This window comes from Priapulus caudatus, unplaced genomic scaffold, assembly GCF_000485595.1.
Source record: "Priapulus caudatus unplaced genomic scaffold, Priapulus_caudatus-5.0.1 Scaffold35, whole genome shotgun sequence".
NCBI lineage: Eukaryota > Metazoa > Priapulida > Priapulimorpha > Priapulimorphida > Priapulidae > Priapulus > Priapulus caudatus.
The window spans coordinates 456,511-467,708 of NW_014577096.1; the positions used below are offsets into that span (position 1 = coordinate 456,511).

The 11,198-nt window shown below is 43.0% G+C and overlaps 1 protein-coding gene across 1 annotated transcript in view; it reads right to left on the reverse strand.

Moving 5' to 3' along the window:
• The window catches only part of LOC106817668 (metabotropic glutamate receptor 5-like), a 16,843-nt gene that overhangs the window by 3,454 nt on the left and 2,191 nt on the right, over positions 1-11,198 (reverse strand). Inside the window, exons 2-6 of the mRNA XM_014822357.1 lie at positions 3,513-3,762; positions 2,292-2,391; positions 1,848-2,030; positions 597-1,564; positions 161-342 (exon numbers count right to left, since the gene is read on the reverse strand). Of these exons, the coding sequence (XP_014677843.1) occupies positions 161-342; positions 597-1,564; positions 1,848-2,030; positions 2,292-2,391; positions 3,513-3,762 (1,683 nt within the window). The remainder of the gene's footprint in view (positions 1-160; positions 343-596; positions 1,565-1,847; positions 2,031-2,291; positions 2,392-3,512; positions 3,763-11,198) is intronic.

An 11,198-nucleotide genomic window follows, 5' to 3' on the forward strand; every position in this document is an offset into this window, starting at 1 on the left:
CGTCTCATCTGGATAGTATTTTAGTTATATACCCTCTTATTTCCAATTAATTATCGTTTGTTTCCGCATCCCTGTGTTGTTCTAGATGTACACGTACAGGGAAATAGATCTACACGTTTATAGAACTGACTTACTATAAGTTGTCGATGAGTAAACTCACTTTGATGAAAAGAACACCTATTACGGTGGTGCCAATGAAGCCAACGACGGCGATGGTAGTTAATAGCACGGCCAGAGCATCTCCCCATTGGATGTAGGTCACAGGTATAAGTGCACAAGTCGTGCCGTGCAGCTCGTCAGGCCACGAGTACAGCGGGCACCGCAAGCAGTCCGTTCGATTCTCTATAGCAATGTTATAAACCATGTAGTATTGTTATATAAGCATACTCGATAGAAACAACAGTTGAGAACAAATGGCTTCGGCTATGGTCTCAACTGTTAGTTACCTACCTTACATTTGCATTATTTATTACACGGGCTATTGGTGATAAAAAACGTTTTATACGTATAGGTATATCGATGGTTGCTTGGCCTCACAGCAAGCCACCACATAGGTGGTAATTATCCATAATAGCCATAACACAGGTGTTATTTACCTAACAAATACTCATTGATTCGACAGCTGCGGCATTCCCAGCAGCACGGCAGCTCCAGCTGTATTTTGTAGAAGCGTTCTGGACATGGCTTGCTGCAAATAGACTCAGGTGGGCCTTCTTCCGTGTGGTCTTTTGGCCAATGTATGTTGTCATCATTCATGTTCAAGGACTTGGTGAGGACGTCCCAGTATCCTACTCCTACCATCTCGTAATCGCTGGCTGAATTATTAGTGCCGGAGATATTGGCATTGTTTATTTTGAAGGTTTTTGTAAATTTGCGTATTGATATTTTACCCTTTACGTTACCGACGGCGTCGAAAATGATCGAATTTCCAGCTGGACTATTGAACTGTCCATAATTAAGCTGTTGTGATATTAATGGTCCGGTGATGCACTGCCTCAAAGCAAATCCAATTGCACCAGGACATTGCGTCTCTCTAATATTATGAATTGCTTGTGCAAATACGAACACGGGGTCAATAATAAAATAGGCAACGTTGGGCAGTTCTGGGTACATCTTAAAGAGGTCCGTGCTGCTGCAAGGTCTATCAGATGACGCATCTATGCTACAGTTTTGATATGACTCTAAATACTGCACAAACCACGGGTTGTGTTTCTCTGTTTCTAAACTTAATGTTCTAAAGTAGTCTCTGAAGTCAGCCAATTGATTCGCATAAGTGTCAAAACCGAATACGCCCTGAGCAACGGTCCTAATTTCTTTGAATTCATCGGTTGTTTGAGCCCAGGTGTCAGATGCAAAGAATATGAAGTGATTTTCTGCTCCAAGTGTTTGCAAAGCACGGATAATTCCATGTGGAAACGGTTCGAATAGATACGTAAGGACCACTCTAGCATTCCAGTTATCGATTAATTCTTGTGCGAGCCAAATGTAGTCTTCTTCGTTGTCCATTGACCACTCAACCATTCTCGTTACGGCAAGGCAAATGTCTCTCTCCGCTGCCAGCCGCCTGCGACAACGCAAGTACTGCAGTTATGCCAAATATATTAGGTAAGTGTCTGCATAATACCTAATTTCTAATGTCTAATGTCTGATGTCTATTTTTTATTTCCTATCTCTAATTTCTAACGTTTAACGTCTGATGTCTAACGTGTAAATAAATGGCTAAATGATAATAATAAGGAATAACGCTCGCATAAAAGTAGCGCGGTTGCTATGGTAATAACGACTATTAACCTTGGCCCGTCTAATAGATTTATAGATACATTATGAATTGTAAATGGAATAAATACTTGATGCCCTTGAGCGCATTATGTCCGTGTGGATCGTCCTGATAGAGCAATGATATGTAGGTCCAGCCGAAATGTGACACAACATCCATCATTGTGCGAATGCGATCATTGTCCGGTAACACGGTGCGGTAGAAAAAGCTGTATCTAGCCCGGTCACTGAGTATGTCATTGGTGGCCCAGTAGCTGAATAGCCATTGCAAGTTGGATGGATTACCCGTCGAACTATATATTATTTGTTTGATATGTGCTCACACACGCGCGCACACACAATTAAGCATGTGCCCACATATACGCAGGTGTTTGCTTTGTGTAACTTCATAGCACATCAAAACGGGGGCAAGTGGCTAAATTAAGCTTTCTCTAATTAGCTAAACAGCCATAAATCGTGATATGTATAAAGCTTGTATTAGCACGTACGCGTGCACAGGTATACAGGTACCGTACCTGATTTGAGGAACTTCATAGAGCATCAAGAGAGGAGCCATTTGAATGCAGCCATGACTACGTCCATCGCCGACTATTCCAACAACATCAGGTAAGTATGCTATAACATAAAAATGTATTACTACAGACACGAGATACCGCAATTGACTAAACTCCTATAATATAATATAATTTTCTGCTTGTGTTGCTTAGTGTTTCGGGCAGGAATCTCTGTCTCCACGCTCTTTGTCTATTCATGAATTTGCACGTATATGGACAGTACGCTATTTTATACATTCGCTAGGCGACCCCGTAGCTGTAAATAAATTTCCTTCTTTTATCACTCGTATCTAATATAATATGATAACTTGTTTAATAGCTACATCAAAACATATTATGTCTGTGAATGCCGAAAGGTCAAGTGTAAGCGAATAAAATTCATTAATAAATTTATAAAGTAAATATATTGCGTGCGTGAGCGTAGGAGCATGCGCGTGTATTGGGAAGTTGGTTATCAAAGCGATTTCAATACCTAAAGAGGATCAAGTATATTTACATTTAGCCGCCATCAGCTGATGATGGAGTTAATCGCGAGCATAATATGTTTATACGCAGGTGTTCGGCTTGGCGTGAGAGTGGTCGATACCTGCAATAAGGAAGCTACCGCAGTGGCGCAAGCACTGACAATGTTACACAATTGATCACCAAGACAACAAGCACGAACTCGAAAGTGATGGTGGCAATATGAGATTCACAGGGCATGGCTGAACTCGGATAGATTCTCTGTGTTAGATTGCAGGGATCGAGGGCCTTATAGGATGATGTAATTTAGCAATGATATGTTTTTATGGTTAGTTACAACGACAATATGTTTACACGACGTCATGCTAATAGACACGCTCTCCGTGATTAAGGCAAAATAGAACGAGTCGTCATTAAAATTTGTAATGCGTTTCCGAACTTAGTATAAGCACACCAATGCCCACTGTTTATGGAGAGGGGCACCTTGTGATTTTCCCTCCCAATTGATTAATGCTGATCAAAGGTTTATCGGCATAGTGGCTCATATAGATGTATGTGATGTGATTTTATCAGGCGTGTATAATATAGCCTATACACTCTATACAATCTATATTATACACTCCTAATTTTATCACATTGGTCTTGCTTATTTATATCTCATTTGTAATTCACACCACTTTATACTTGATAAGTTACGCTGAGACACTATAAGGCACGTACCAGGGAGCAGAGTGCTGTTGCTGTTAATTAAATCGACAGCGTGTTTAAACGTGTAGAATGCCGGCGTCCACGGCGGCACGGCGTTCAAATCCTCATCGCAGAGACTCGTAGATGAGAAGCGATGCAGCGGGATCATGCAGCCGAGCGTGACGTCACCTTCTTCTTCATACACGTACTCCGGTATGCCGATCGGTAGAAGGTCTCTCGCGCTATTCACCTTAAACAGCGTGGCGCATGGTGCGTGCCGACTCTTTAATAACCATGCAAGTTTATGTATAACTGGGCCTTTAAATGTCTAGCGATATGCAAGCGTCATGTGTACGTACATTGAATAGCATACGCGACCTTTCACTATGTCAAACCGCATTTTATACGAAACGCTTTCAAGCAGTACACCATTTGAAATTGTAAGGATGCTGCGTCAATGCCCATGAAGTTTTGTCGCACTTTACGAACTCAAACGTAAATTCTATGGTGCGCTCGACTGCATTGGAAGTCGCCTTTACTACATGTATCCAACTGTGTACGACGAGCGGCCATTCATTATAATTCGTCGACATCGAAAAGCGACCATTGGCAGTCCGAAACGCTCAGAAGTTCGCCACACAACGAAGTATGACATAAAGGGTTAACATGGAGCAAACCTGATACTACGTTGGCATTTCATGTGCACATAAAAAAATTATAATAGTTATAAAGCCGAATGAAGATACTAATGCATAATCGATGCTTTCAGATAATTGGCTTATTTGGCAATCATGATATTTGGGAGACGAATTAATCATCGATGTCTAGAAAATTAGTCGAGTGTACATTTCAGTTATATCAATCTTAGATATATATGTGTTGAGAGGCAACGCGATGCGTACATTCAGGCCTCCGCATACGGTAAGACTCCTGCTCAGCACGAAGCTCACGCTCCGTGCTCATCAGGAACCTCTTACCCCCGCACACGATGAGCTTCGTGAGTCTCCCCGTATGCGGGGGGCCTGAATGTACGCATACTATATGCAGTAGTAGTAGTAGTAGTAGTAGCAGTATTCGTAGTAGCAGTAGCAGTAGCAGTATTTGTAGTAGCAGTAGCAGTAGCACTATTTGTAGTAGCAGTAGCAGTAGCAGTAGCAGTAGCAGTAGCAGTAGCAGTAGCAGTAGCAGTAGCAGTAGCAGTAGCAGTAGCAGTAGCAGTAGCAGTAAGCCGTAGGGAGTAGCAGCAGCAACAGCAGCAAGTAGCAATAGCAGGAAACAATTCGTAGTAGAAGTAGCAGTAAGCAGTAGCAGTAGAGTAGCAGTAGGGGGCAGTAGCAGTAGCGTAGCAGTACGCAGTAGCAGTAGGCAGTAGCAGTAGGCAGTAGGCAGTAGCAGTACAGTCGCATTAGCAGCAGCATTAGCAGTAGTGAGTAGCACGTCAGCAGTAGGGCAGTAGCAGTAACAGCACCAATAGCCAATGAAGTATTTGTAGTAGCAGTAGCAGTAGCAGTAGCAGTAGCAGTAAAGCAGTCAGAGTAAGCAGTAGCAGTATGCAGTAGGCAGGTAGCAGTAGCAGGTAGCAGTAGAGTAGCAGTAGGCAGTAAGCAGTACGTCGCAGTAGCAGTACGCAGTAGCAGTAGCAGTAGGCAGTAAGCAGTAAGCAGTAGCCAGTAGCAGTAGGCAGTAGCAGTAGCAGTAGCAGTAGCAGTAAGCAGTAGCAGTCGGGCAGTAGCAGTAGCAGTAGGGGCAGTAGCAGTAGCAGTAGCAGTAGCAGTAGCAGTAGCAGTAGCAGTAGGCAGTAGCAGTACTGTAAGCAAGTCGCAGTCGGCAGTAGAATAGGCAGTAGCAGTAGTCGACAGCAACAGGCAAGGCAGGTGTTGTGCTCACTTGGAAATAACATATACGAAGTATCAGGAATGTATAATGAAATTGTGCATTATACATCTCGCTGGTAATATATAATGTCTAACGAGATATTCATCAACACAATTGTACATCGCATTTTAAAACTTTAGACGACATATGGAGAAACTGAATGTCATTCGCTTCCCTGCTGAAAGCACGCCATTATTGACACCAACTGAATAATGCGCGTCATGATTGATTGTCTAAGTGGGGGGCGTTTTTCCCCTCTCACAGCACTCGCCATCTGTTTTATACAAAAATATTAACAATTAGATAATAGCCGTACGTGCCTAAGATAGAGAAAGACGGGGACGGATAAGAGAGAGAGAGCGCAAAAAAGAGAGACAGAGAGAGAGAGAGAAAGAGAGAGAGAAGAGAGAGAGAGGAGAGAGCGATTAGATAGAGAGAGAGAGAGAGACAGAGAGTAGGAGAAAGAGAGAGAGAGAGAGAGAGAGAGAGAGAGAGAGAGAGAGAGGTAGAAAGAGATGAGAGAGGAGGTTGAGAGAGGGCAGGCAGGTACAGGCAGCAGGCAGGCGACAGAGGCAGGCGGCAGGCAGATAAAGAGCACGCTCAGCGCGTCAACAGTCCATGGTCAAACTCACGGTCACAGTCATGGTCACGTTTACGCTCAGCGTCACAGTCATGGTCACGTTTACAAGGCTCAGCGGTCAAGTCATAGTCACGTTCAGCACTGCTCGGTCACGAGTCATACTCAGTCAACCACTCACGGTCCAGCTCATCCGGTCACGTCGCAGCCTGCACGGTCAGCAGTCATGGTCACGTCACATTGCACGGTCAAAGTTATGGTCCGTTCACGACATCACGGTCACAGTCATGGTCACGTTCACACTCACGGCCACAGTCATGGTCACGTCCACGCTCACGGTCACAGTCATGGTCACGTCCACGCTCACGGTCACAGTCATGGTCACGTTCACACTCACGGTCCGCTTCACGTTTATTATTTGCTTTCATGCGTGCACAACATATATACTATTACAATATATTTCTATTCTGCACAGCATATATCATGGTATATATATATAGGCGTTTTATAGATAGCAGTAGCATGATCTTACATCAAGTTCCTAGATGCATTTAGAACAAAAATGCACTTTCTGACCAGCTTAACCACCAGCGATATAGATTTACTGCACTCCTGGAATTATTTTTCACTAACAGGTTATTGTTGTTCGGTTATGATGAAACCTCGCTGTATACATTTACTCGAATTGTTGCAACCGATACGCGACAAAAGGGAACACCTGGCATATCTACTACCACCAGGAGTATGATATGTGGAAAGCAAACGAAAAATATCATTTTAACGCAATTTAAGTGTGAGTAAGCGAGTGCAAAAACTTGCCACGTTGACACTAACAGGTGTAAGCGCATTACACTCGTAGTCACTCAGTCGTGTATGTACTCCAATTTTGCTCAGTGAAAGCTGGTCTGCCGTGCGAAAACATCTCTATCGATGCGTTCAACCACTATGGCTCTTGGAGATCTTATATATCCATTCTTACCGCGTAAAAGTGTCAATTTAACCGAGTAGCAAATACAATTCAACTACACACGCATCTCATTTTGATGCGGAACATCATCGTAGCCGTGCACCCAGGGAGATTAGATCGGCGTTTATAAGAACAGAATCGTCAGCTCTTGTTTCTATTAACGCATCCTTTACTCGCGGCCGCCCCCACGCGTTCGCCAGGCACCGAGTGCACACGCGATCTCTCTGTCTCACGCACGCGACCATGCGGGTAGTTTAATTACCTCCTTTTTGTCATTCATTCACATGCGACTGCTAGCACTGGACCGCTAGAGAGCTACGCTCTCATGCTGGTAACGGTATACATACACGATACGAAAAAGGATAATAACTCGTTAAAAAAATCCATGCACCTTTTATATTTCTCATCAAAAAACGGTGTCATTTGAATACGGTTGAGATACGAGACAGATCCAGAGATTATACATATAGATCCATACATAGATTGTTAATCGTGTAAAGTACAGTAAACTAGGTTTTGGCATATAAACAGCGATCTGTAAAGATATATGATACATACGAGATATATACGTAAAGGCATCCAGACACACTTATACGCGCGCGCACACGCGCACGTGAACATAAACGCACGCACGCACGCACGCACGCACGCACGCACGCACGCATGCATGCATGCACGCACGTACCCGCTCCCGCACGCACACAAGGAGCTACAATTGTTATAAAAAGAAAACAAAACACCTACCTTTCGGCTGGCTACACAGGTGTATCGCTATGACGACGCGCCCGTTGTTTACTTTCGCGGCGTGACACGACTCTACGCAAGCGTGAGCTACGGGGCATTAACAATTTGCAAAGACGTTCAGGCGTAACGATTCGGCTAATAATACCATGATGTTCACAAACGACAGTCAAGCCTCCGCTATACGTGTTTTGGGACGCATCTGAAGCCGCCTGTCGTTGATGGTCCCTCCTCCGCCGTGGTGGCCCTACGTAGACTGGTGGTGAAACATGCAATGCATCCTCCATATGGCAAATGTACCCCTCTACATTACGCATGGGCATTGACATGTCTAGCAGAGAGCATAGAGAATTGCGCATGGGTGTAAGGATTTAAACTATATTGCCCATGCGCAATGTAGAGGGTGTAATATTGCCATATGGGGGTGTATACCATACTACAATGTCTAGAGGCAAACTAAATTGTCAACAAATGGTCATTTGCAGCCATTTTTGCTTGTCCGCAGTCAAGTTTGAATCAGGCGTTTTTTCGATTCATCGTTGTTTATGTGTTATCATGCACGACTTCGTTCACTCATTAGAGACAGTGAAGAAATAATGAAAGTGTGATGCGGGAAAAGTTTATTGTAGTTATGTTAATATAGAAGATAATATTATTTAGTAGATGCCGGGATATATGAGTGAAGAAATTCGCGATCCGAACATGCGGGCGTTTTAAAGCACTGCCAGCAAAAACTAACGAAAAACGTCTCAGCTTCTAACAGCCGTTTAATCTCCTAATCGAAATGCTTTCTCGTGTCAGTTCTAAGCCAAGCAGTTTGCTATCGGAACGAAAGTATATAACAATGATATCAGGGTCACGGCGATTGTGAAACGCCAGAAACGTAAAGATCGTTCTGTTACGCGTAACAATCTTTATAGGCGCGTGTGTGTGTGTGTACGTGTGTGTGTATGTGTGTGTGTGTGTGTGTGTGTGTGTGTGTGTGTGTGTGTCTACTCGTTATCAATAATAGTGTCGTTACCTAGTACTAATAATAGTGACGATAAAGCAGTAGGCACGGTACAGTCAACTCATAGCAGGTCAGTGCGTTAACGTTCAGCAGATATAGGCTCGCAAAACTATATTAGTATGCTAATGTGAGCGCTTATTTTAATCAATTGCCTTAATGGAGTAGGGCAGCAGTATATTAGCCCTTTAAAGAACTATTATAGGACCGAGTTTATTGACTAGTAAATATTAAATAGGTCGTCGTACAATAATTTTTTGAAATTTATGAGGCAGGTAGTGCTATCTATTCAAAAATGCATAGAGCATTATGCTATAGTGAGCCAAAATATATTAGCAGGTCTACAAGCAGTTATATAGACACGATATTAACATATCAATATAGAGTCATAGAGTTAGTAGTTGTTATGAATGCCAGAATAGTGAAGTATTGTCGTATGATTTATCTGGACTAGATATTTAATAGTATGCAGCTGGCTATGTAATCAGACTAAGGCAACATATTAACTACAAATAAATAGTGTCATTATCAATATGAGGTTCATACGTTATCTGACTATAAGGGTCAATGCGTCTTATCGATATAAGGCGTTATTTCATCAATATGAGCTCATTAATTAACTCAATATAAATATTGATTTTTGATGCGCATCGTCGTGGACATATCAATATAAGTATGCAGAAGGTGTTTAAAGTGGGAATCAATATAGCGTTATTATCATATAGCGTCATTATCAATATACAGGTTATTAATCAAGAGCGTATAAAGACAGAGTCACTTCCTTAAAGAGTACGCTCTACTTTTGCGTTTATTATGCAATATACGGACGTTAAGTTAGCAAGTCTAATTATTATTATATAAAAGCGATAGATACTGATCTCACAAGTATGGCGAGGTCTGAAAGTCGAGGCCACGCACTCAGATCAAACGTTGAACCAGCAAGCGAGCGAAGCGCGTATGCCGCTAACGCGGTAGAACATCTAGGCTACTTGCAATGACTGGTAGCTTACTAAAGCCGTCTTGCCCAGGCTATAAAGAGACGGCATACCCAGCTTTACGGCTGCTGGCTCAATGTATTTAAAACTTATATAAATTAATGATCGCTTGTGATTAAACACGATTAGGGGACTCGTAATACGCAAGTGCAACAATAACGGCAAGTGAATATTAGATATATGTCTTCCAGACACCTGAAAGCTTAGCAGTCGCAGCAAAACGGTAAGCGTGCAGAAGCAGCAGAGCGGGGACATGTATGCGTGCAGCACGAGATTATAGCCAAAGCAGCTGGTGTATCGAGCAGCTGTCTACAATAGAGTTAGTAAACTATCTTTGTTTTGTTTTGCCATCGCAAGTCTAGCACTCTATCTTGGAGTGGAGATTTGTGAGAGCTCGCACTTGCGTGCATGCTCTGTACGGGTTCATTCCGCTGTTTGAAGCTATATATTTGATCTCCGATTCAGTAAAACACAAGTAACATGCGCAGCAGAAAATTAATATTGAAAGTAACATAATATAAGAAGAGACGTCGCAAGCCCATCTGTCAAACGCGCTGGTGTTATCGGAGTAAAGCGGCAGTTAATTCTCTAAGCTAGATTCAAGCAGTAAGAAAGTACGTCTCAGGGACGCACCTGTCCTACAGACGGACACGTGTTGCTGTTTCAAATCGAGTGGAGCGCTATTATCGGGGTCGCATTGGTTAACGTTGAGTATCGTAGCAAGCCTTGCGAGGTGGCGCTAGCATTTCACAGTAGCAGTAGCAGTAGCAGTAGCGAGTAGACTACATGTGAGGAGGGCAGCAGTAGCAAGTAGGCCAGTATTGGGAGTACGTACTTCAGCGATGGAGACAGTTCGTCTAGTATGCCAGTGATAGAACAATTAATTGACATGCACGTGAGCATATTAAATTCCAACCAATGTTTATTTGAGCGTGAGGTCAGTATGCAGATCTCTTCATAAGATTCAGGGTCCAATAGTTGAAGTGCGATTTGTATTTAGGCAATGGCGCCGTTAAGGAAACAAGCTAGGCTGAGGAGAGAAAGCAGGTCAGACCAGGGAATAGGCTATTGACATGGGTTATGGCCCCTGGCATAGATGGATGTTAACTTAGCCCTTCAGATTACGAGAAATGAAATTTCGAACACTGCGATTTTCTGTCTTATTGGAAACTAAAAATCCATTATAATTCCGCGTTATTTACGACTTTAGTCGAGCTTCAGTATAAACTACAGGATGAGTTATTTAAAGGGAATCGTCATATTGTGTTCGCGCATCACTAAGCAGTCGTAAGCCACCATCTATTTAATTCTCGTAGCGACGTAACAACACACACAGGGTAGCAGTAGCAGTTAGCCGTAGCAGCGTAAGCAATAGTATTAGTAAGTAGCAGTATTAGTAGTAAACAGTCAGTAGTAGCAATAGCATAGCGAGTGCAGCACAGTAGCGCAGTAATTCATACTACACATGTAGTAGTGCAGTAGCAGTAGCAGTAGCAAGTAGACGTAGCGAGTAGCAGTACGGCAGTAGCCATTACAGTAGCGTAGCAGTGCAAGTAAG